The sequence below is a fragment of the Lissotriton vulgaris genome, chromosome 5 (assembly GCF_964263255.1).
Source record: "Lissotriton vulgaris chromosome 5, aLisVul1.2, whole genome shotgun sequence".
Taxonomy (NCBI): Eukaryota; Metazoa; Chordata; class Amphibia; order Caudata; family Salamandridae; genus Lissotriton; species Lissotriton vulgaris.
In genome coordinates, this window is record NC_141693.1 from 1,054,758,215 (window position 1) to 1,054,785,505 (window position 27,291).

Consider the following 27,291-nt stretch of genomic DNA (forward strand, 5'->3'; position numbering starts at 1 on the left):
CCTACGTGACCCTGCAACTGGCAAATGGTAACCAATCAAAAATTTAACAAAAAACCATAATACAATTTCAGAAAAAGCAAGAGAAAAGGAAAAACAAAAGTCAAATGCAAAGAAGTAATAGTAGGAAGAGACATAGGTTGGAAGGTGGGTACAGATGTCAATTCGGTAGCAACAAAAACAATCCCACCCATAAAAGACAATGTCATTTTAGAATAACACTAGAAAACACGTTGTTGAGAACATATAGACCACGGTAGGAAGTAGTGACCATTATTACGAATGAAATCATAATTTTCCACAATCCTAAACAGAAGGCAAATCCTAGAATTATCTAATAACATTCCATATAGCTTCCTATGCATTTCAGTAATCTAATATATGTTCAAGTGAAACAGTGGTGTTCCTGATCAATGCTCTCAGATGAAAAGGGATACTGTTCCACAGAGGGTGGACTTTATTCTGCTTTTACTAAACAGCATAGTACTTTAAAACAATGCCAGAAAATCAGCAAAAATTAGTTTCCAAACTCTAATTCTATGCAAACTCACAGAAGATACCCAGAGTCCGCCAAAGCCTCTCCTTGCAGGCTTCTATTGTCCATCAAATCCGCTTCCAGTGTCTTCTTCGCGTTGGGCCTCTTCAATTCAGGCTTTTTCATGAGAAGACAATACTGCTTAGTAGGAGTGCCCTCCGGGCAAACACTCACAGCTCACTCGAAAGTCTCAATGTCTCAAAACAATGCACCAGTGTCTCTTCTCTGTGACACCTCAGGAAATGTGCTCTTCATAGATCAAGGGCACAAAACATCTTGTGCAGAAACAAGCACCACTTAGCAAAATCAGCAGCACTTTCAGACTCCAACACTCATCATTTAGTGTCAGAGGACGCTCAAGCTGCTCTCTCATTGGCACCAGAAGGTAGTGCCTTTTTCCAAACGTGGATCCTTGGGTGCACTGCAGTTCCGCTGGTGCAAAGCAAAAGAGGTGTGGGTGAGGCCAAAACTCGGGCCAAGGGGATCAGGGGACCGCGCGCTGCCAGAGGTTCAAGCACATGACAGTTTGAACAAATTGCACAAAGTGGATGACAGTCCTGCCATCAAAAGCAGGGATCCTTCGCATCTTTGCACTGAACTTCTGAGGCAAAACAGCTCCTTTTTTCTTTTCTTTTCACAACGCCTTCTGATGAAACAAATGGCTTGCTTAGGAGGTATCACTGGAGGCACGCTGATGATCGCTGACCAGCTTCGCGACTTCCTTGTTGCAGGATTTGTAGAGCAATATGTAGCGGTCACTGATGGGGAGTGGGTTTAGTGTTGATCACAGGTCTGCAGGGAATCACTCTTCCTTTGACTCTGGAAGATCCAGCAGGACCCTAGTGATGTAGCAAGTGTAACACAATTGTTAGTTTCCTTCAAATCAGATATAAAAACAGTTAAGCAAGTGGCCTGTAATCTGCAAAGGAGTGGCAATACACCATGGGAACCTAAATGGATGCCCGACACACAGTGGCATTGTCTAATGGGGTACATTATTTAATGGGGTAAATACATATTCTCCTTAATGATGAAGCCTAGGTGTTCCTAAACTCCTTATCTAGAGCATCTCAAAATAGAGCAATGACATAATACACATTATCAAAGACATGAAGAAGTCCCTTCTTTAAACAATGTGCATCAAATGCGCTATGTAATACAAAGGCTAATGATCAACTGTCGGGACAAAAGGACAAGAACTAGAGAGTCCTGGTATCTGCATGATTAGAACACATCTTATTGAAACAGCAGAAACAGAAGAGGACTGAAAAATTAAAAATAGACATTAAAAATATGTCGTACTAAAAAGAATGTAAACTTGAGATATCTCCTATTGAGATGGAAAATCTCCTATTGAGATGGAAAACTTGTATTGGGTCAATTTAACCAGGCTATCACTATCCTGACAGTCAGTCTGAAAAGACATTTGAAGTGGGCCTAAGGAAAATTCTTGAGAACCAGTCTGGTCACACAAAAGGGAATGGTATGTAGCATAAGGGAGGTTCCTAATACCTCACTGCAGTCTAAAAGTGTGAACATGAACAATACACCCATAATAATAAATGGGCTGACTGGTGAAAGGAAGACGGAGAAGGGAAAAAATGGAAGTAGGACACAACTAAAATCTTCAATAACTAAACATGATGCAACATTGGTCAGGGAAGAAGCAAAAAGAAAAATCTATAGGAAGGACAAGAGTTTGCTTGGGTGGCCTAAGGCATGTGACACAGCACCAAGAGCACGGGGATACATGAAAAGACCAATGTTACACCAATTTAACTCTACCGCTGACAATCTATACCCTACACGGTAATTCTAACTAATGTTCAGTTGTCTCTTCAGGGGAAAAAAATGAATCCATAGGCTTATTCAGGAATCAAAAAATGCGATAAAAAATGCGATATCAAAATTAGGGCACCTTTAGTCAAGGATCTATAATTCCATCCTTAGGCCCAATCAAGGATACATAAATGCAGAGCTGTCTGTCCTTAAGGAAAAAGGGCAGTTAAGTGACTAACAACGGATGGCAATCTTTGATTCAGTATATCATTTTAGTTTTCTAAAAAATAATTACAGCCAAATTTAGGTATGCACTGGAAAAACTGCTACCTTACTCGCTCACAGTATGAGGCCCATATCTGTGAAATTTATCTTAATACAAATTCATCCAATTTATTGTGAAACAATGCATATCGTCATATGCGTTCCTTCACAACACAGGGGAACTTGTAATTCAAAGTAGCACCATAGAACAGAACATACACACAAAAATTAAAAAAAATACACATATCAGGCCATCTCAAGCCATAAGATATACTTGCTGTATATCAGACACAAGGAAAAACAGCCCAGACAAACAAACAGCATATATGAATAAACGGTCATGCATAATACCATGGCACATGCCCTTCTTTTGACAGCAGGGCATCAGGTAATTGATACTCTGCTGTAAAAATATAATGTCGCTGTGTCAAATAACGCGTTTCAGTGGACCAAATGTATAAATGAAACATAAACACACACATTTTTTCTTAAAGAAATTACGCAAAAAAAAAACATTTCTCTTCAACCAGCCAACTCACGTGTCTTGTGAATAAATCCATGAATTATCTGTAGGAAGAAGCAGAAAAGATACACAACACACACATTTCTCATAATACAACATCAATTATAACCCTTTTTATCAGGCTACAAAACATGACACAACGTGACATACAAAAACTTTTCATTACTTACCTGTAACTTTTTTTATGTACCTTACAAAAACGCCCGTTCTCACTCAGGCCTAAGGCCTTTAAGTTGCAGAATTTTGGGGAAGGGCTTCTACTTATTGCCTATCTAAAACTTAATGTAACACTTCGTTTTTCTTTTTGTCAAATAAACTTAACTAAAAAAAATTTGTTCCTAGCATGGAGACACATATACCAGTTCTACAGATCATTTAGCAGAATCTTTGATATTTGTTTTCTCAAAGAAATCACTTTTGCATTTGCCCTTTTTAAATCATGTTCCTTCATTTTACACAGTGCTTAATTTGTAAGACATGAAGTGCAGGTGCTACAATTTTGCATGAGGAATAACTTTCCTATTTGTTTATTATCTCAGATGTGCGCTTTTAACGCAGATGTAATGTGAATGCGGTAAATGAGAACAAGCCAGCCTGCAATGAATGAAGGTTACAAATTTAAATCATATACAATCAACTACATCTCATATAAAGCGCTTGTGTGCAGCATTTTGAAAGCAACTGGGAGCTATGCAAACCACGTGTGGGCTCTACAATCCTTCAGGGTATTGACAAATGAGGCTGCAGTTTTACAAATTAAATAGTGTTCCTTTTATTATTATTAGCGGGATGCAATGCTGTGTCAGCACATATCTAATTGAAAATAAATGTGTTGGTGACATAATTTACCAAGCAACAAGCTTTTTGTGGGAACATGCTGGAGCTATTATTTATTCTTTGGCTAAAATGCAATCATCATTGCTGTACATGTGCCCTGCCTCCGCTGCTCATTTTAGTTCCCAAAAACGAAAATCCCATCCCAGCTAATGTCATATTTGTAACGCTCTAAGAAGATACTTTTAAATTATAAACATGAGCAGGAATTAAATTTATCGGAGCAAGTCAGGCTATTCAAGTGACCTCAGGTCAGGACCGTGGCAGGGGCAGGGATTTAAATACAAAGAGGCAGCTGAAGTTAGCATCAGATGCATGTTTAACCATGTCATTCTGCATTTCACAGGCGAGGCCCTAATTAAAAGGTCACAAATGTCAACAAGACAGCCTTACAAGATAACATCTCAGTCAGCCGCTACTGCTGGAACACGTTATACAGGTTCTGCCAGTCCCCTGCTCGTGGTAACTGAAGCTGACAAGGCCAGTAGGTTTAACCACTTCCACATAACCTGCAATATTTCACTATATTTAAAACAATAATTTCTCTCTTTTTTCTTGCAATTCTATGACACATTGACTCGCTGAATCATAAGAAGGCACAACCTGCAAACATATATATTAAGATCTAAATGTATGTATTTTACTGAAAAGACACTTTAAAAAGGGGCCCTGAAACTATTCAAAACAGTCTATTTATCTGAAAATCGACTTTTGCATTCTGGATACTAAGAAATAAATAATCTATAATTTTATTGCATAATTGGTATTACTAGAATGTCTACTACCCAATTTACGGGCCATACATTTGAAAATAATAATTTATACCTTATAGAAATGAGCTTGTTTGCGCCTAGGGTAAGGGAAATTGAGCACAGAGGTGTTTGGTCATTTTCGTGGTACAACATAACTTAAATCAAACATTTTAATGCTAGGGGGTCATAGTATGAGTGTTAAGCTTCACAAATATTAAAAAACGATTTTTGTAGCACTATGTTTTTAATAATTATTTTTCATAATTAATAATTTTTAACTCCTAATGAAGCCTAATTATTGCTATTTGTGACTGTTCTACATGTAAAACGCTCACTACATCCCTAGCCTATTATCTAGATACATATTAACACACAAGCCTAGGTGCAGCTGCCTAACTGGGACTGCGTGAGATTACTGCGCCACAATTATTTAAAAAGGACTGTTTGCAAAATTCCACCACCCGTGTTTAACTAGAGAGGTGCTAGCTGAAAGAACATTCTTATTAGATATACTACAGCTGAAAAGACTTGGCTGTGAACATCTAACACCGTGCGTCTAAAGAACAGGCAATTTCGTTTTTTCATTTTTTTTTTTCTTTTCTTGGAGCCTTATTTACATCTATTGAACGTGACCCATACACATACATACATTGAGCTCATTCCAGACACAAAACAGAAGGGGGTCAAACACTCAGGACACACAAAACAGCGCGCTCTAACCATTTCTTGTACATAGCGCCGTTCTTGTACATAGCGCCGTCGCAATGTACAACAAAACCTACAAACAACATAGACATTTAAACACACATTTTAACCCATAGGTCAACACTTAGGACAGGGACAAGGAACAGCCTACAGACTGTGTTAAAAAATAACCTGCCAATACTAGTTGTAAACCATATTTACAACAAAAACGTTTTAGTTCCTATTTTTCTTGTTTTTTTTTTTTTTAATTCTTCAACAGATTTCCAGAAGGCTGCAAAAGGGACAGCCTCACAGACCTTTTAGAGAGAGCTCATAAATTGGAGTTCCAACCGGAGGTATCAGACGCGAATCCTCCAACCGGGAATCCTTTGTTGCAACCTAGTCAGTACTAATACAAAACAAAATACCGCGACCAGGCATCTGCGCTCACTAGTCGGGTTTCAAACTTCATGGGGCTATCTCCAACGATATACACGCAAATGTACGTGACCCACGGTTTTTGAATACTGCAGTGTTCAAATAAAACTAAGGAACCAATACTGAGGAAGATTATCCAACGATAATCTGAACCACAGCAACCAAAGGCCTACCAAATGAACCAAATGTACCGGTACCCAAACCAAAGCGTCACATTTCTGCGACCAATAAATAACTAAGGACTCAGAACCAAAGGACTGGGAGCGACCCATTTTTATTCTTCAACTAAAACAGATGGAGAAAATATCTCTTCAACTGCCTATACAAATTGCAATTTGCATATACACAAATATTTGTCCAGATTATAACTGTCAATTCCCCACTGCACTAACAGTCTGTTAAAAAATACTTACAGCAAAAAAAGAATGGGTTCCTTAGTCAGGAGTGACATCTTTAGGAGAGTTTTAAGTCAGAAAAATCGAAAAACATACTGGGCCACAGAGACAGATAATCCCCCAGAAAGCCCAGAGTACCTCTTTTTGGTAGAATTCTGTCTTGTCTTCCCCAGCAGTTCTTCCATCCTTTGACAAAACACTCCTGTAGATAACCACTCCATGATAAGGCCCGAGTTGGGCAGCCAACTGAAGAAAAGTCAGAAAATGACTCACTCTCCCCACCAGGGATCTATCCAGCAGTTTGCAAAATAAAGCAGATAAGGAATTGGAAGCCAATCTGTAAAATTAAAAGACATCTTTATTATAATTAATTATGAGGCTCCCTCTTTCAATTGTAAAACTACGGTTGGACGACGAAGCCTCATAATTAATTATAATAAAGATGTCTTTTAATTTTACAGATTGGCTTCCAATTCCTTATCTGCTTTATTTTGCAAACTGCTGGATAGATCCCTGGTGGGGAGAGTGAGTCATTTTCTGACTTTTCTTCAACAGCACCACTCTGCACCACCACAGCATCACTCAGCACAACCCCAGGTTATAGTTGTCATATTTGCGAAAGTTATAACTATTGGCATTGTAAATGACAAAGCTATTAATTGAGCTATTTTCAAAACCAACACAAATAATAAAATGGTCATTTACAAGACCAATCGCTCAAACTTTCCTAATGCGAGACCTATTGCATTGCAAATGCTTGTTTATTCTTACTTTATATAAACGGCTTCAATAACTAGTTAACAACCTGTGGAAAGGATATGCCCCGAAGTGGGAAGCAACAAATCCCATTTTTTTTTTATATGCCGATGACGCCTTTCTCATTACGAGAACGGAAAATGGACTATAGCTCTTGTTCGAAGGCTTTGCCTCTTTTAAATCTGTTGGAACTAAAGGTATATATGTCCAAGTACTATACTATGGTTTCAGTGCCTCTGAAAACTAAGGTCAAAACACATGTAATTGGTGAATCATCTATAAACAGGGTATTAAAAAAGTATTTATTTGGGGGCGTGGCTTGGCCAGCGAACATGGCGGTCGTGTAGAGCCGGAGCTCCGACCAGACGTTCAATATCCTTAGCATATATCCTAGCCCTGGTCATCTCCTGTGGTTCCCTGCAACCCTGATTGATTCCAGGATCCGGAGACATCTGAAAACTGCGGCTGGGGTTGCCTGCATCCACTCCTGAGGCTGGGAGGCGACCCGGAGGGGGACCGCGAGACGAGCTGTCCGGTGCGGCCTGCTGAGCCGGGACCTCGATTTTTGGCGCGCGCCGCCTGGCGAGAGGGGCCGCGCCGAGTGCTGCAGAAGTGCCGGCCCTGCTGTTTGTCGGCGGATCCTGGGCCCCTGGGGTGGTTGTCCCCGCCGGGCGATGCCGCTGGGGAAGCAGCAGCGGAATACGCTCGGCGAGCGCCGATAACGAAGAGGGCCGGGGAGTCCTGCCGCCATCTTCGGTGAGGGAGAAGCTGCCGCCAGCTTGAGGAGGGCTGCGTCGGCCGGACAAGCGGCTCCCCGGGCCCAGCAAGAGGCTGCCACGAGATCAGGTCAGAGTGGTGCCCTGTGGGGAGACGGGCGGGGTGGTCGCTGAGCCGCATCGCCTTATCGGGGGTCAGGTCGGGCCCCGGGCTCACCTCCATCCGGAGTACTTGAACGGCAACATACCGCATTGTCCGGGAGGCCCGGGCCCCGCGAGAAGGGGGGCCGGACTGGAACGAGCCGGGGGCCACAGCGGGTCTTGATTAGCCCGGCGGCGGGGGCTCGAGGGGTCGGCAGGGTCCCACAGCGTATCGGGGGTCAGGTCGGACCCCGGTGCATAATATTGGAGGAGCAGACTGCGTGGTGACTCCCCCCTGGCGTGAGGCCTAGCGGAACATGCATTGCCGACCGGACATCTTTGGGAGCCGGCTGGGGGGCGACGCTGCTCTCCGCGGGCTGTGGTGCGAGATCTTCTATTCATTGTACCGCCATCTTGTCGCGGAGTGGCTGGCGGTGAGAGACATTTACTGGGCGACCTCAACTGGAAGAGGGCCGGAGGGAGGCCTCACTCCTCGAAGACATCATGACACGGGGTGGAGGTGGAAATCAGGGTAAGCAGGGCCCCATTGATAAATTTACTGAAGCCGCCGGCGCAAAGGGGGCGCAAACTCAGGTGCCGGACAATGCTGCGCTCCTGGCTGCGATCACGCAGTCCAGAGATGTCCTGGATGCTAAGATTGGGGCTGTGGGCTCAGATGTTATGCTCCTTCGGCAGGACTTGCGAAACGCCGTGGAACGCTTAACCGGCGCAGAAACGCGCATAACAGCAGTAGAAGACGACATGACTACCCTAAAAAATAGGGTCGTTGCCCTTGAAAGGACTCAGAAGGGCCTGGTGTCGAGAGCTGAGGAGGCGGAGGGACGCGCCAGGCTCAGCAACCTTCGCTTCCTGGGGTTTCCAGAAGATTGCGAAAAGGGTAATGCGGAGCGTTTCCTGACACAATGGCTGGAGGGATGGATGCCGGCCGACACTCTTTCACGCTGCTTAGTGGTAGAAAGGGCCCATCGGGCGCTGGCGCAGAAACCTCAGGTGAGAGAGCGCCCTCGCCCCATGATTGTCAAACTGTTAAACTATGCCGACAGAGACGCTACCCTGAAACAGGCGAGATTGAAGGGCCAACTTATGTTCGAGAACTCTCATATCCTCATTTTCCCGGACTACATGAAGTTGGTCCAGCAACAGAGACAATCTTTCGCTGCGGCCAAGGCTCGCCTCCGAGGTTTGAAGCTACCTTATGCTCTGCTCTACCCAGCGCGGTTGCGGGTCGTCTTTCAGTCCCGCACCTTCTTTTTTGACACCCCGGAGGCCGTCTTTCAGTGGACGGACGAGACTTTAAGGGTACGCGTCAACACAGCAAAAGGCGGGGAATCTGACTCCTCAACCGGGGGCCCCCCTGGTAGGGGTCCTGAAGACCAGCGAAAGCGCCGAGGCAGATCTCGCTCGAGCCGCATCTCACACTCAAAGACGCGTAAAGATAAGGAATCGCAGGAGGCCAATGAGGATGTGCCCTGAATGTGGGGGGAACTGACATTTGCTTATCCATTTGCTTGATAACATTGACCAGGGCGCTTTGGCTCGGCTGGATGCCACGCTTGCTCAGGGTTGGGAGGGGACGACAGCCTAGTTCTACATGGGCTGTGATGAGGGGATCCATTGGAGGGGGTGCTCCCCGGCTCCCGGTTGGGGCCGGGATCACACCCCGACCACGACAGGTGCTTCCGTGTTTGGGAGGTGCGGGGTGGGGGGGGGGGGATTGTTGGGGTTCGGGATTGTTCTAGTTCAAGGGAAGGGTCTGCGCGCAATATGCTGCTTCCGATCCGTGGTGGGTACTGCCGTTGCTGCCTACAGTGGGACGTGTACAAATTATATGCTTCTGCACAAATGTCATCTGATAATGTGGGATCACGGCTAGGTCCTTGCGGGACACGCATACTGAGTTGGAATGTGCGAGGGATGCTGGATAAGGTGAAGAGGGGGGCTGTGTTTGCTTGGGCCAAGAGAAGGGGAACTGATATATTGCTACTGCAAGAAACTCACCTGTTGGGCACCAAAGCGCTATGCCTTCAGCGAAATGGCTTCACACAGGTCTTCCATTCTGGCTTCACGAGGGGGTCACGGGGCGTGGCCATTCTTGTACATCGTAGAGTCCCCTTTACTCATAAACGCACATGGCTAGACGCACGGTGCAGGTATGTGTTCGTACAGGGTGAGATTGGGGGTGAGGTGGTGGTCATTGGTAGTGTGTATGCGCCGTCCCTGCTACAATGGGCCCTGGTGGAGAAGCTGATGTCTCTTTGGGTGGACATGCCTACTGTTCTATCTGTTGTGGGGGGGGACTGGAACGACATCATGGAGGTCTCGTGGGACAGATGGCGGGGCGCTGCTGGCGCTGGCGAGGTGATGGGGAGGGAAGGGCAGGCAACTCGATTGAAAGCAATGGTCACGGGGTTGGATTGGGTTGACTCCTGGAGGTACAAACAGGGGGCGAGTAGGGAATTCACATACTTTTCCTCAGCGCGAGACTCGTTCTTGCGACTAGACTACATCTTTGTTCCACGGGCAATGGCCAACAGGCTTCTGTCAGCGAAGATTTTACCATGGGCACTATCAGATCACTCTCCGGTCTCTGTCGTGGTCGACACTGGGCGCACCCGGCAGCCATTCAGGTGGGGCATGTCGTCTTGGCAATTATTGCAGCCCTCTTATCGCGCTCCCATGACTTGTGAACTTGCGCACTTCCTGTCCACAAACGCGGGCTCAGTGGAATCCCCGGCAGTGCTGTGGGAAGCAATGAAGCCCACATTGCGGGGAATTGATATCTCATGGTGCACAGCAGCGCGGAAGGAAAAGCGTAGGGACCTTGTGCGGCGAGAGGCGGAATTGGAGGACCTAGAGCGCAGGGGACGGGGGGAGGACGGCGGACGGGAGAGGCGTCAGCTGGTGTTGGCACAACAGCAATACACATTGATTCTGTTGGATGAGGCCCGTCAGGCCTGGCTTGCCACACGTAGCCGCATATATCAGTGGGGCGACAAGTCTTGCAAAATGCTTCATCGCCTGTGTCAGAGCATCATGCATGCCCAGCCACTGCCCCAGATAGTCACCCCGGATGGGGAGCCGCTGTTGGAGCCCAATGCGATTGCGGGTAGCTTTGCCTTATATTATGAGACCCTATATGCGCCCCGGGAGTGCCTGGAAGCGGAAATGGTGCAGCGATTCATAGATGACCTTCCCCCCGAGGGCCGTCTCGGGTGAGGTTCGTGATGCATTAGACTGACCACTGACAGATGATGAACTGGCCACGGCTCTGGGTGAACTGAACTCTGGTAAGGCGCCCGGTCCGAATGGGTTCCCGAGCGAATTCTTTAGACAATATGCGACGCAGTTAACACCCCACTCCGGCCGGTCATTGAGGAGGCGTGTGAGAGTGGTACGCTGCCCCTGGATTGGAGACATGCGGAGGTAGTTGTTTTCTTGAAGCCGGGGCGGCCCCCGGAGAGGCATGAGTCCTACAGTCTGATCTCGTTGCTCAATGTCGAGGCCAAGATACTGGCAAAGGCCCTCGCTAATAGGCTCAAGCCCCACATTACGGATTTGGTTCATCCGGACCAAGCCGGCTTTATGCCACAACGTGCCACTAGGCATAATATCAGGCGAGCTCAAGTTGCGATTTCGGCCTGGCGGGGATTGGGTGAACGGGCTGCGCTGCTGTTGGCAGACATGGATAGGGCGTTCGACTCCCTGAGCTGGATGTATTTATTTGCCCTATTGGGGCGTCTGAATCTAGGGCCCTGATTCCTGGCATATGTACGGCTCCTATACACGGGCCTCACGGCCGCGGTGCGAGCGGGCGGCGGAATATCCCGCTCTTTTAGTATCCAGCGGGGGACGAGACAGGGTTGCCCCCTCTCCCCATACCTATTCGCACTCGCAATGGAACCCCTTGCGGCGTGGGTGCGGATCGACGCTCAACTAAAGGGTTTCCAGTGGTCGACTGATGTGGCGGATAGAATAGCCCTATACGCAGATGATGTGCTGTTTATTCTCACTGACCTGGAACGCTCGGGGCCTCGCATTCTGCGAATCCTACAAATATTTGGCAAAACTTCGGGTCTCTATATGAACCCCGGGAAGTCCACCCTCTGGACTCTGGGGGGCCTGCAGTCAATTGGAGAATGGGCCAACGGGATTCAGGTGGCCGCAGATGAAGTGAAATACTTGGGGGTGTTCCTTACGGAGGATGCGTCCGTGGCCCTGGAGCGTAATATTGCCCTCACGGGAAGATCTCAAGGCATGGGCCAGAATGCCGCTCTCCATTCAGGGTAGATCTGCCATTTTTAAGATGGTGGCACTCCCGCGCCTTCTATATCAATTGCAGAATCATCCGGCGTTAGTCCCACAAGATTGGTTTCGGTGCCTGGGGGGTTGTGCAACTTTTGCATTTCTTTTGTTTGTCTCAACTGTTTGATTGCCTATGAAAATACTTGCATGTCACTGTACTTGATAATGTGCTTCTAGTGATTGTATCTGGCTGTCAGAGCATTACTTGATATGTGTCCACCATGCAACCAATAAAATCTGTTTTCACAAAAAAGTATTTATTTGTGTAATACCTTTGATGAATATCTAAGTTGGACCTACATACAAAATGTAGGAACATACAGTTTCAGAGAGCTTCGAAACAGACCTGTGAACTTATTCACATTTGTAAGGTCAATCGTTCTGCAGTGGCTTTTTTTGGGCCGTTATATGGGTTCATATTAATTGTCCAATATTACAGAGAACTGAGGATGGTTTTTTATGTATATTGTTGGCAGTACTCGAGCACAACTAATATATTCTGTCATGCCGAAGCAGGGTGGCTTATTTAGAGGATTTGATTGGATTGGTTCCTATTATGTTGTGACCAAAAACCCGGGCGTTCACCATACCCATGTTTATCGAAATACTTTTTGATTGATTGTTTAGCTCTTGATAATGTACTCCGAATCCCTTGGTTTATATGTTTGAAAAGTACTTTTTCTTGAGTGGGTGTCCCTCAATTCTGTGATAACCCTGAACTCTTCGATGTAGTCTCTAGGAATAATATGAAAAAAGCATACCTAATATACAAGGCTAAATTCTGTAATTCTAAAGGCAGAATCTCTGAGGACAGTTATTACCCAATCTGTGCTATGTGTTACTATAGGACACGAACCGTACCTGACTCTTTAAAATGTTCAATATAGATATCATCTTACTCGTTTTAGACTTCACACCCTGCATTTTTTAACTGCTTTCCTGGTACAGGGTAAATGGTTTGACTCATTACTTACTACCCCAGCCGCAAAACACGAGTCACTTTATGCGAATTTGTATAATTTATAGTGTTCTACGCATACATTTTGTGGTACCTTGTCTGCATGTGGCCAATATTAGACAACATCACACTGCTTTATTATATTTACAGAAATTAACTTCCCCTGGCATTTGTTATGCTGTTTCAAATTGAACCAAAGTTGCACTGATTATAAGTAAGCGATATGGGACTTCTGCTATGCTATAATTTTATGGTTGTAGTATTTTACTGTATTGATGTCTGTATATGTTTTATTTTATTATTTATTATGTTTTCTGCTTTTGTGGCTTTCATCCGAATAAAGTATGAAGATGAACTTTAGAATTTCAACATTTTGTGTAATTTACTTTTGGTTTGTATAGGAAGAATAATTAAAGCTATTAATTTAAAGGTGGTGCGTAAATTGTAAATTTAAGGATTGACTATAACTTTAGAATTTCTAATGTTTGTGTAGTTTAAGTTTGATTTGTATAAAAAGAATAAATAAAGTTTTCATAACTAAAACAAAGATTTAAGCTTTTTTTCCAGTGATTTATTTTATATTTTTTTTATGTGCTTCGGATCGTAGAGTCCAGTGTTTTTGAGTGGAGTGTCATGAACTATAGTGTTGTTTAGTACAGTAGTGTGGTGGAGAGTGTTGCATAGTGTAGTGTCATACAGTGTAGTGCCATACACTGCAATGGCATGTTGTGTAGTTTATCGGTGTGGAGTGCACTACAGTGGACAGGCATAGTGTAGAGTCAGGCAAACTGTCATAAATTGGAGTGGCGTTTTGTAGAGTACAGTAGAGTGGTGTGTCGTAGAGTATTTGAACGTGTCACAGAGTGGAGTAGTGTGTTGTGCAGTGGAATATAGGGGCATAGAGGGCTGTACAGTGTAGTGTAGGTGTATAGAGAGGAGTACAATGTGGTATGGTGGCAGGGAGTCTTTTAGAGTTGAGTTGCATAAAGTGGAGTAGAGTGCAATAAAGTGGAGAGTTGTTCTGTTCCATAGAGTGAGTTAAAGTGTTGGGCAGTCGAGTGGAGTGGCATAGCATAGAGTGAAGTAGCGTGTTGAAGAGTGCAGTAGAAAGGACTGGCGTAGCCACAGTAGAGTAAATTGTTGTAGAGTGGAATGGTGTCGTACAGTGGACTAGGCTGGCATGTTGTAGAGTGTCGGAAAGTGTCCTAGAGTGGAGTGCCACAGAGTGGATTACCGTGTTGTACTGTGGAGTGGCATAGAGTAGCGGGCGGTACAGTATGAAAAAGTGGAATGGCATAGACTGTTCTAGAGTGGGATAGAGTGCTGCCATACAGTGGGGTGGTGTAGAGGGCAGTAGTGGAATGGGGTAGTGTTTCATAGAGTACAGTGTAGTAAAGTTGGGTGGAGCGGCATAGAGGAAGTTGCATAGAGTGGAGTAGAGTGGTATAGAGTAAAGTAGGATGCTGTACACTTGCACTAATGAGTACATTGTTGTACAGTGGAGTGCTATAGAGTGGAGTATAGTGTGGGAGAGTGGAGAGGCGTAGAGTATCTGAGTGTTGCTGAGCGGAATACAGTGGAATTGAGTTGAGTGGAGTGGCGTACACGTGAATAGTGGCATAGAATGGAGTAGGGTACAATGGCGGAAAGTGGAGTGGATTTTACTGGAGTGGCATAAAGTGGATTGACATGGTTTGGAATAGTGTAGAGTGGAGTTACGTACAGTAGAGCACAGTGGCACAGAGTGGAGTTATGTACAGTGGAGTGGAGGTGACTGGAGTGGCTTTGACTTGAATGGTGTAACGTGGAGTAGCATTGACTGGAGTGGCATACAGGGGAATGGCGTACGGCAGAGTAGTGTACACTGACATAGCAGTTGCATGCAATTAAGTGGTGTAGACTGGAGTGGTATATAGTGGAGTGGCGTATATACAATAGTGTATAGTGGTATGGCATACAGTGGAGTAGTATGAAGTGGAGTGGCATAGAGTGGAGCTGCATACAATGGAATAGCGTATAGTAGAGTGGTTGGCTCAAGCGTTAAGATAAACAATGGGCATCCCTGCCGTGTGCCTTTACCAATTCGTAATGGGGATGCCACTGTACCATACCATTTATTTTGATCCGCACACTTGGCTCACTGCATAAAAATGTTATCCATTTTATTAATGTTTGGAGGATTTCCATTCGCTGCAATACCCTGAAGAGTAATGCCCACTCTATAGTATCAAAAGATTTGGCTGCGTCAAGCAGCACTGCCACTGTGGACTTAGAGGGGTCCAGTTGGTGGAAAAGAGCAAATATGGTGCGCAAGATATGTGTTGTGGATTTGGTGGGTGTGAACCCAGATTGGTCTGGTAATATTATTGTAGGTAATATTTGCTATAACCTAGTGACCAGAATATTAGCTAGTATTTTAGCGTTGGTGTTGTTTAAGGAAAGTAGCCATTAGGAGCCACATTGCTTTGGGGACTTATCCGGCTTAAGCAATGTAATAAGCAGGGCTTCTCTCAATGAAGAGTGTAGCAGACCTTTATTGTACTCTTCAGAGTACATTTTATGCAGGTGTGGCACTAGGAGATCATTAAACTCTTTGTAAAACTCTTTGGTCAGTACGTCCCTACCTGGAGCCTTGACATTAGGCAATGAGCGAATTGCTTCTTGGATCTTTTCTGGCATCATAGGTTGTGACAAATATTTCCGCTGACCCGGGGATAGCCATTCAAGTGCTATAACTTCCAGAAACTCAGCGACTTATGGCACCATAGCTGTCGTGTATGGCTCATACAGATCGGTGTAGAATGCATGGAAAGTTTATTAAATGGAGGGTGTCTCATAGTATGATCTCCTTTGGGTTTCCCTTATCTGTACTATATGTGTGGGTGCCCAGGGGGTTCTAAGTTTATTGGTGAGGTTGCGGCCAGGTCGGCCTCCTTTACCGTAGGCTTTTGCCTCCCGGCGCCAGTTCAAATATTTGATCTCCTAGTCGGCCTTTCCTGGAACACTGACATTTTGCCCCTAACGTCTGCTAGAGTCTCTTGTGTGGGCGTCGCCTCAAAGTGTCTTTCCAAGTCCGGAATGCCCCATTCCAGCCCCTGCTTTTGCTGGTGAATGTCTCTCAGTAGTCCTCCCTGTTTGCCAATGCAGACTTCTCGTAACCTTAAATGCCTCCCACGATATATCTGCCCCCAACAGTAGTGAATTAAAAAGATTCTGTTTTAGCCGTGTGTATCTCCACCCTGAAGACCTGGTACAATAATGGCGCCTCAGGAAATCTCCAGCCAAAGCTCCTCTGCTTACCAGCCGGGACCGCCAATGTTAACCTTACTGGTGCATGGTTGGAGGGCATCCTGGGCATATGGTACACGTCCTTCGTCTATGTATCGTGGAAGTAGCTAACCAGTAATCCAACCTGGTCCGCGTGTTGTGTGTCAATGATAAGGTTCCTTCTCTCCCACCAGGATTTCACACTCTCCAGAGATCCAACAGCCCGCTGTTGGTCATACTGTGTCGGACTATGCGTGCTGCCTGTTTCTCAGGTCGGTCAGAATTCCCTGACCTATCCAGAGCGGATCTAGGCAACTATTTAGGTCCCCACCCCATATGATGGCCGAGGGGGATAAAGAATGTAGTTCGGACCATATGTGCGTGAAAAACTCGAGGTCGTCTGTATTAGGACCATAGGTATTCATTATGGTTAGCATGGTATCACACAATATGCCCTGTACAATGATACTCCTGCCTTGTGTGTCCATTTCCGAGTACGTAACCACAAATGGAGTCTTTTTCTTTATCAACAGGAGTACTCCTCTAGAGTACAAGGAATAAGAGGAGGCCATTTTTATTGATGCCCATCTCGCACCCACCACAGCTTCTGTATGTTAAGTGAGGTGTGTTCTTTGTAAGAGCGCTGTCTGTATAGCATGCTGATCTAAGTATGCCAATACTTGAGGAATCTTGTGAGGATTGTTTAACCCCCTTACATTCCATGTAAAGAGCAATATCTGGTTTGGCGACATCTTCCCGGTTATTTTGGCAGTATTATTCCATGTTGTGCAGTGTGTCTCCCAGAAGTGTCATGTGCATGTTCCTGATAACATCATAATGACCACTGTGAGCTCAGTACTTAACTCCCCAACTAACAAATACCCTCCCACTTCAGCATCCCAATCATGCCAAAGACATCCCATATTATTAACATTCCCAGTAACACAAACATGTCTGTATCAAGACCTGTGCACCTTGGGCCAAGAGTAGTTGAGTCAACATTTGGCGATTTACCATTGCGGAACAGCTAAAGACCCTTCTGATCTCCTGGTGGAAGGGAGGTGGCCAAGAAAACCTATGATTATCAATTACCGTAATCCGATTCAGACAAGTAGGGCATGTAGATTACAGAGAGTTGGCCTTCGCCAAATTCCACCAGCATATAAGTTGGGGCATCCGTTGAAGTACACTTGGCAGGGCAACAGAGGGAAGGGACCCTTTACCAGGCCCTCCCTAGCTGCCTCTCCCTCCCTCAAGCGGCACCCCTCATAAATAGGGCATTAAGAGTGCATCTATCCCCTAGGACCAGCTGGCCACTTATATTAGAGTACTGTTGTTATTGTCATTATGTAGTGGGTGCCTCATCTTCCTCCACATGGCCCCGCTGCTGTGCTGTTATCTCTTTTACATAGTCCATTGCTTCCTTGGTCACAATGAAGATCTTGAAGCGCCGCAGTTCTCTATGCACAGTCAAGCCGGTTACAGCGTGTCATAAAGGATCTTTGCCCGCTGAAGCTTTTTCTTTATTGGGAGGAACTCCTTTCACTTCACCTGAACGCTGGTCATAAAGTCCGGGAAGAAGGTTATGGAGAGTCCCTTATATGTGATGGTGTGTTTATATCTGGCCATTCTCAGAATTGCTTCCCATTCGGTGTAGTTCAACATTTTTGCCATGATATGGCAAGCGGCATAAGAGGCCTGGCCATAAGAAATCTGTACGCCTGCTCCACAACTAGCAGGGATGAGAAGTTATCAGCTCCAAAGACTTCTGTCAGCAATGTTTCAACATAGGTTTCCACCCTCCCCGTGTTTTTGGACTCCGGTACCCCTAGGATGCATACATTGTTTCATCAGGAGTAAGCTTCTAAGTCTTCATTTTTTCCTTGTGTGATGGCCAGTACCTTTTAAATAGTAAGACATTTGGTAGTCACAGTGTGCACCTCATTCTCCGTTGAATATATGTTTATTTCTGCTTCATTTAGGTGTGCTGTGTGCTTCGCACTGAGATGGTTCATCCTTATTCTTAATGTGTCAATTCTCCCATCAATTGACTGCAGGCTATGCTGCATGGCCTGCAACATAGCCTCTACTGGTGATACATCAGCTGGGGTCACTGTGGCATTCCTATCATGGACTGGGTTCTGTCCGCCTTCCCTATATTATCTAAGGCTGTCACCTTGAAAGGACCAGGTGTGCTATATATCTTCAGTAGTGTGTGCCTAGTCAGTCTGCCAATCTACAGGCCCCCGGCAGACGACCAGCCCTCGATCCCTCTTCAGGCCCTGGGGACACACCACCATCCGGGGGAGCCACAGAACCATTCACTCTGCCACAGGCAATTCACTTTCCCCTCAGGGCCACCGGGCCGTAGGAGCTTTCCATGCCCTCACCGATGTCAGTCTTAACATCCCGTGTCTTCCGAGCTTTTGCTCGGGCCTGTGAAACTCGAATTCGCTTTCTGTTTTCAAAGAATCTTTCCAGAAGAAGCTCCCCCCATTTGTGCCCTGGGGAGGGTCAACCCAGACTAATGAGCAGACACAGTGGGTGTGAGCAGCAATTTATACCCGGGGGAGGGATCTCCACCTTCTCCCCATACCGGCTTGCTTGTCCTCAGAGAAGTAATCACGATGGGAGGCCTTTAATATGGTTCAGCCCTGCTTTCCCAGGTCGCGGGGGCTCTGTGATCGACATAGCTCTGGGCCTCACCCTGGCCCCCAGAGCTCTCCGCTGACCTGCTGGCCTCCTCAAGCCAAGGATTTGCGCGGGCTGCTGAGGGAGGGATCACCGCCCGATGGCACCTACCTAAAAGAAAGTTCAAATATCTCTTTGATAATCATTTTTTATTTGGTAAATACAAAAGGTGTACAAATTGCTAATCATAAATATCCACTCACTTGTTATAAAGAACGATGAACAATATTCTCACAATTTCCTCTGGTCGGGAGTAGATATTACAGCAACAATCAGTCAAACGATATTTTGAAGGTATTGGCTAAACACACTGCTTCAGATTAGTTTAGTGCTATATAAAAAAATAAACAATAATAAAATAAGTTCAGGAACTGAAAGTTTTTCTTAGGAGCCTTGTGCTTTAGAATGTCAATGTTGCCTAGTCTTGATTCCACCTCATGACTCTTTCTTTCACCATGCACTTTGTCTCTTTATCGTACTGTTGGAGGTTCTTTTTCATCACTTCTTTCACCTATTGTGACTGTTTTCCTGTCTTTCTCTCATTTGATCTGGTTTGAAATCTGATGTTGAAAAATACGTCCCAGTCCACAGAAATAAATAGTAATGCCAACCAACTTCAACCAGCGTGATAAATTGAATACCCGCATTGGATACTATGGCAACAAACAATGCATATGTGCACAGTATGTAGCATTTTGTGGTTTATTGTCGCTCAACCAAGTACCTGTATTTTTTCAGGATTATTATGGAAAACGTCTCAAAAAATCTGAGGATTTGAAAACGAATGCTTGTGTCACCCCCACAAAATCACTACCAAAGTATATAAGGGATGCACTGGGAGATGTCCATGAGGATGTCGTATCCAGGTAAGCGACGGGGGGAGGGCAAACAATAAAATATTTGTATAATAGTACCTGTAAATATTTCAATGCACCCGTATGAAAGCACGTGTTTTGTGCCTGCTGCAATGCTATATTAATATTTTTCTGTTTATTCATTGATCAATTGAGCAGTTCGTCATTATTTTTCCTAACTCCATTCCTTCCAGTATTTGTCTGTGGGCTGTCAGTTTCTTTCATTTCAGCAAGATTTACATTAGTTCCTTTGTTGCATGAAATTAGATCAAAATGTTAAGGCCATTGTAGAGTCGGGTAACCACCAAAATATGTCACTTCTTGCTAGAGGATGACTTGCAGACTGTGGCCTGTCCCTTTGGATGGACCTAAAAATGATTTTTGCCACACGTTTTTCAAAATCCTTTTTTTCCTCAATTTATATGTTGCATTCTCCATATACAAATTCACCTTGGAAGCAGAAATAGTGGCAAGGAGCAGAGGTTACATGTTCAAGCTGGTAAACAGCCATTACAGAGATATCCCGCAAGTCATTACATCGCATGCATTACAACGCATGCGATGTAACAACGCGTAGCCTTTACTACGCATACTCTTACATCGCATGCGCTTTTACAATGCATGCGATGTAATGGCTATCCACATCGTTGTGAGGAAACTGAGGCTGTTCCGTTTCCTCACAATGACGTGCACCGCCCCTCAGACGACCCTGGAACCAGGAGAGAGGAACCACGAGGAGAGCGAGGTAAGGGTGATTGCGCTTGGGGTGAGGGTTACTTTTTAAGGGATTAGGGTAGTGTCGAAGTAGTGTTGTGGTATTTGTGTAGTGTAGTGTAGGGTAGTGTTTTAGGGTTTAGGATAGTGTTGGGGGGTCGTGCAGGGTAGTGTTTCAGTGTAAGGACCGAACTGGGGGGCGGAGACTGTCGGGCTAGGGGTAGTGTTTTGGGGTTTAGGGTAGTGTTGTGGTGTTTGTGTAGGGTAGTGTTTTAGGGATTAGGGTAGTGTCGGAGGTCGTGCAGGGTAGTGTTAGAATTTAGGGACTGGACTGGGGGTAGGGGGAGGGTTGTGCTGGGGGTAGTGTATTAGGGTTTAGGGTAGTGTTGTGGTGTTTGTGTAGTTTAGGGTAGTGTTTTAGGATTTAGGGTAGTGTCGGGGGTCATGCAGGGTAGTGTTTGAGTGTAGAGACCGTACAGGGGGTAGTGGGAGGGTCGTTCTGGGGGTAGTGGTTTAGGCTAGTGTTTGTGTAGGGTAGTGTTTTAGGTTTTAGGGTACTGTCGGGGCTGTGCAGGGTAGTGTTTTAGGGTTTAGGGTAGTGTTGTGGTGTTTGTGTAGTGTAGGGTAGTATTTTAGGATTCAGGGTAGTGTCAGGGGTCGTGCAGGGTAGTGTAGTGTAGTGTTATTGGAGGGCGAGGACTGGGGGTCGGGGGAGGGTCGTGCAGTGGTAATATATTAGGGTTTAGGATAGGGTAGGATGGAGTCACTTACCTTGCAAACGTTTACCATGAGTATACCTTTACCACGCCTTTGCTTTGTAATGGCATGCGTGGTAAAGGCACAGTCGTGGTAACATTTTGTGTTGTAATGGTATGTCGTTATAATTGACATCGCGTAGGAATACCTGCATTGTAGTGGCATGCGTGGTATTGCTATGCGATGTAATGAGTCATATTCCCAGTTGAATTCAGAAATAAAGACGTTTTCATTGTATTTACAAAAAGATTTTGTTTTCTTCTTAACTCAATCGGGCTTTATCATTTAAAGAACATTTTTTTATAAGTTGGAGCAATTTGAACTAAGCAGATCTACATAGGAAGACTGAGTTAATCAAATACAAATGGTGTAGCTTTTTAGGGAATGCTATTTGCAACAATCTTTGCCATTTTCATAAACTGGTTTAATAAGGAAAACATTTAATGGAAAAGATCGACAACGAGAAATTAAAAGGTATGCTGTATATTTCGCTAATTTTTCAAACCTAAGAATGAAATATTTCTGCAATATGGTTACTCTGCATACTTATAGCTAATGAAAACAGGCATACAACAGGAAGGATTTAAAAAACTACCGTAGATTGGGGGTCTGTAGGGATGTTTTATAGACCACTCAGTGTGCGTTCCCAACTATAAGCTCAACACTAAATTGCACAACTGTAGTCTCAAACATATGTGTGTAACAAATGTGCTAAGTTACCTCTCTCAAAACCGACGTAATACTACAAGAATAACTGGGGGAGACATCCCTTAAGGATAAGAACCCTCACTCACCCAAGGGTGACATGCTTCATCATATGGGTCCTCCTTACCAGTGTAGAAAACCTAGTCAACACTGGGAGCTACTACTCCGGTGTTTAAGGGAGGAGCTCAGAGATGTTTTTTGACGTAAGGATGGTAATCCCATATGTGAGGGAATTGGTGTAGTGAGGTATGCAGCGCTGTGTGAAGGATAGGTGAGTGAATGTAAAACTATCTAAGTGGATACACTATAGTACTTTATTGTTGTGTTCCACTTGACAGGGTTAAAAGAAACAGCACAGTGGTATGGATATAGAACCACTGTCACTTAATGGTCAACATGTTTCAGCCTATTGATCCACACGGTATCATCGGCTTTCTTCAGGACCAGATCAAAAATTGTGAAACTGCTGCTGCGATAATGCGTGACAACAAAGTGAATCTAGTAAAATAAAGTGAATCTACCACTGGTAGTTGGCCATTTCCCATGTGGTACTTGTTCAGTGTGCCCCCAATCGGAAAGAACTCTTGAAATTGACATAGGCACATCAAGACCCTGGAAAATATCAAAGCACACAAATTGCAGTAGTGATCGTTTGATCTACCTAGTCTGGTGTCCCTGCTCACTCCGCTATGTGGGTATGACCACTAGGAGGATTAAGATTTGCATCCAAGAGCACAAAAGCACTATTAGATGCGGCAAACGGTCAACTAAATTGACCAATCATTTCATTGACAAAGGACATCAGGATACTGACTTACACTGGGTGGTTTTGGAAAAGCCTTGGATACCTCGACATTTGACAGACCCCACAAAATTCCTATTTCGTAGAGAGCAACAGTGGGTGTATAAATTGAAAACAGACACCCTAGGTCTTAATGATGATATACCTTGGGTGTCTATAGCATACAACAGGAAGGTGCAGCGTCCTCACCAGTCCGAGATCATGCAGATGAACATGCAACACACAGAACTCATAACTAAAGTCTTTTTTTTTTTTTAACAGCATTCAACTGAACTTCTCATTATCTTATAACCACCTTAACACCTCCGAAATGGTTACGCAATTCTTTCATTCAGTCCACCCACAACCTCGGGATCCCAGCGCTCATAGTCTTGAGACACTTCATCTCCTCCCTCCTTGTTAAATAAAATGTAGTAAACAACAGCAGCATTATAGTTCTTCAATAAGTCGTCTAGTTGCTCGCACTGTTTGGCCATTTCGCATGATATGAGGTAGTTGAGCTTCAACCGGATTGGACACAGAGGGTACAGGAGCTGACGTTTGTGTTAGGCCTTCAGGTGGGGAAGACTCATCTGTGATTACAGTGGCTGATGAAGGTTGAGATAGATGTCCGAAATGTGACAAGTCCCTTGTGAAGAATTTTCTGGGACGTTGCGCTGTTATCATGTGTTCCTTGTGTGTTGCAACTGCCAGAGGCTCAGCAGCAAAAGGAGAATCCGTTTTCAAATTCCTTTTTTGTCTGACAAGAACCCAGTCAACTTCGTCAAAGACGATCTCCTTAGTTCGCCAACACTGATTAACATATGTCTTCATTTGGCATTTATTAGCAGAGTAAGCGGCACAAACCTCATCAGCATTCCAAGTTCGTTCAGTGGTCCACTGTGGTAGTTAGATTTTTATAGCTCTAACAGCAAGGTGGCAGGACTCCCACTTGTGGTGGAGTAAGAAGTGGAATGATGGGCACGAAGGGCTTGACATGAGGCCCCACTCGGTTCAGTTCATTCCATCGACGCATGTTGGATCACTCTCTTTAGGGTGTCCATAAATAGTTTCACAACACCGTTAACTTGGGGCCACCAGAGTGTACCTTTTTGATGCGTGACACTTAGTCCAGTTAGAAATTACATACTATATAACTGTAGTTCCCTCTCAACTCTCTGGTCCAGGCTTGGAAACCACACTTCATCCCTCAGGGCTCTTTTGTTGCCAACAATGCCACGATTTCCTCCGTGAGCAAGTTCAATGACTTGCTGTCTTAGGCTCAGGACTGACTTGCATACAGCTGGGCCCAAACTAAGGTGGCATGGTGTACAAAATAACAACTGACTGGGATGTTGCTCAGAGTAATTGCCAGTGCCTGAGATTAATTCAAGCATTCCAGCCATCACTTTTTGTATACTTTAATATGTCACATTAAGTAGGACGGGTATGCCCAGACGTGGGTCCCTTGCACACTGTGTCACTGGAACCAAGCTATACACAACTGATGAGCCCATAATAAGTGCAAAACTGGTCCTGGGTTGCTTGTGTCCTGGTTCGGTGAGGACCTGTCTTGGCAGTTTGGGCTGGACTGTTCCATTGCAGCAGGGATAAGACTGAATTGCGTATAGCTGGGTCCAAATTGAAGTGTGTAAAATTACGATGTACAGGGATGAGGACCCGAGTGATTACCAGTGGCTGACATGAATTCAAGCATTCCATCCATCACTTCTTGTATACTTTAACTGTAATAGCTAGCACAACAAGTCATTGTCAGCCATTTTATGTGACGTGTAAATATATATTCGCTTTATATCAATACTATGTTAACATGATATCAAAGAAACATATAAGTTAAGCAGTCTGTGAACCATGTGATAGTGTGTGATTGTGAAAGACATAACTATGTGTAATTGAGAAAGTTGATTTAAGTTAACTGTATGGCTCTCAATATGCTGTGTTATTGTTTACTCTGCACATATTGTTATCTATTTTACCGTTGCGCTAAAATGTGTTATCTTTTAACAGATACTACGGATGTGGTTTGGTAGTTCCAGAGTGCCTTGAAAACTGCAGTATCTTGGACCTAGGCTGTGGGAGTGGCAGAGATTGCTACATGCTTAGTAAACTGGTTGGAGAAAAGGGGCATGTCACTGGAATTGACATGACAGACGAACAGGTAATTTTTTAACGTCAGGATCATGATTCAACATTGATAGATTTCACTAGTAGCCTTTAATTTTCCAAATGATCATTTAACAATACAAAATGGCAGCTTTTCCAAACTAGTGTCTTGTTACTGTGTTCTGGTTAGAGGAATTGAGTGGAGTGGTTAATTAGAGTTTCCTAGGCTTGGAAAAAAACAGTAGTATTTCTTTTAATTAATTTACCTTGGTGGTCTTGCATAATCCTTGTTATGACGCACCGTCTTTTTTCATATTTGTCTCGTCTACATAGCCCTGTGAAAGGTTTATCTAAAAAAAAGCTAGCTCTGTCTTCCAGTTAATTGTATATGCAACAAAAAAGGTTCCATGCAAGTGCATATGCAAATTGGTGTTCAGTGTTGAAATGTAAATGTCTGGGCTGACAGCTGGATTGAATGTTGCCCAGTTAAATTATGGCTCTTGTGCATTTCAGCTTTTTTGTAATGTTGATCTTAATAGCTTGATGCAGACGGGCTGTAATGCTGTCAGAACATTCCATCCAATTAGAGTACACTATTGAAAAAATATAAAAAGGAAAAACAGAAACTTACGCTCGGAAATGTTAATGTATAATGCTTATACCAGCCATTATTGGCCCTCTTCCACATTCTCTTCAATAGCTCTCCCAACATTCCAGTGTTCTATTATTGCTTTTCTGCATCCAAGTCTTTTTGCTTTGATCTTGTTTTCTTCCAGCTTTAGAGTTATTTCTACCCATAACGTCGGTTTTATTTTGCAATTTACCTTCACTGTTCAAGTGTGGCCGAGCCTACTAAGGCTCTGCAAGATGCGCCAAGAACAACATTCGCTGTTGTAAAGCACTCTGATACCTTCGTGTCTTGCTAGCGCTACATAAAACTCTCGAATAAATAAATAGATTTTGTCCCACATACAAGGCACTAGGAAGGTATTAGGTTCAAGTGCAGAGTGCAAAAAGTTCTCTTGGATCTGTTAGGCTACTCAGTTTAAATTCTCTAGTGTTGTTAGGTCTGGCACCCAAGTTGCACTACACCCTGAAGACATTAACCTATCATACTATTAGAGTCCTAGTGGTATGACATTGCTACAGTGCACTCTATCCTCAGGACCCTAACCAACCACACAACAGTGTACCCATGTTTACGTTGCTGTCTGTACTACAATTTTAATTATAACAAAAGATACCAGTAGGTCAAACAGAAAAAGAAGTAAACTGTCTCAAAAATGTGTTGGTTAGGGAACAGTCACCAAGTCTATATTTAAATAGTACGTAGTGGTCATCAAATGATTCCCATCAGATACCCATCCTGTGCCGCCCTACATCATTTGGGATCCTTCACCCGAAGGAAGTGATAAAAAACCACTTCAGATTAGGTGGACTGTAACCTAATCAAGTGGAAAAAACTCAAATGTGATGGGTTGGTCTGTGTGGCATAAGGAGGGTAAAAGTATTTGGCAGTGCACAAAAGTGTTAAAGTAACAGTGTTAGAATAGTGTGTGAATTTAAGATTGGGTTATAGAAGTGGAAAAAACTATTTTAATGGTATCCTATCTACACCCAACAATAAAAACAGTGCATGAGTGTATTAGACATATATATCCTCAGATGTATTGAAGGCCAACATGTTTCTGCGGTAGTTGGAGTCTTGAGATCTCCTCCAGCTTCATCAGGACCTTCTGTCAAATGCTACTGCATTAATGTGAAAATTCCAATCAAAAGTGATAAAAATGTCACCTGAAATTCGCCTGCTCAGACAATCACGAGGGACGAACCAACAAATGAAAAACCGAAAAAACACATAATTACAGTTTACTGGACACATAGTGAATGTGTTAATTTACTTAAGGCCAATCATTTATTGGTCAACTGGTCTCAATAAGTAGACCATAAAATGTGGTCGCCCTTTCTAATGTGGGACCTTTTATAAGACATGCATTTATCTTTTACTCACCCAATGTGTGGGGAATATTCACTCCACCTCACCTGGCTACAGCTCAGGTAAAACGGAGCACCGCTCTGAGAGAGAGAAGGAGGAAGGAAATAAAGGAGGAAAGATGCATAAACTTTGAACATAGCATCTGTGTTTTTAGCACGACAACCAAAGACAAATAGTCCATAACATTGAGCTTTTCTGTTTGGAGGTCGCTTAATCAGATACTCGCCCAGTCCTTAGTACCCACTAAACAGAGGGATTTGTAAAGCGGAGCCTTATTGCTCCCTTGCTCAAAGTATTCAGAAAAAAGA

At 44.3% G+C, this 27,291-nt stretch overlaps 1 protein-coding gene across 1 annotated transcript in view; it reads left to right on the plus strand.

Moving 5' to 3' along the window:
- The window catches only part of AS3MT (arsenite methyltransferase), a 230,273-nt gene that overhangs the window by 61,811 nt on the left and 141,171 nt on the right, over window positions 1-27,291 (plus strand). Inside the window, exons 3-4 of the mRNA XM_086922705.1 lie at window positions 19,792-19,919; window positions 24,892-25,042. Coding sequence (XP_086778831.1) covers window positions 19,792-19,919; window positions 24,892-25,042 — 279 coding nt within the window. The remainder of the gene's footprint in view (window positions 1-19,791; window positions 19,920-24,891; window positions 25,043-27,291) is intronic.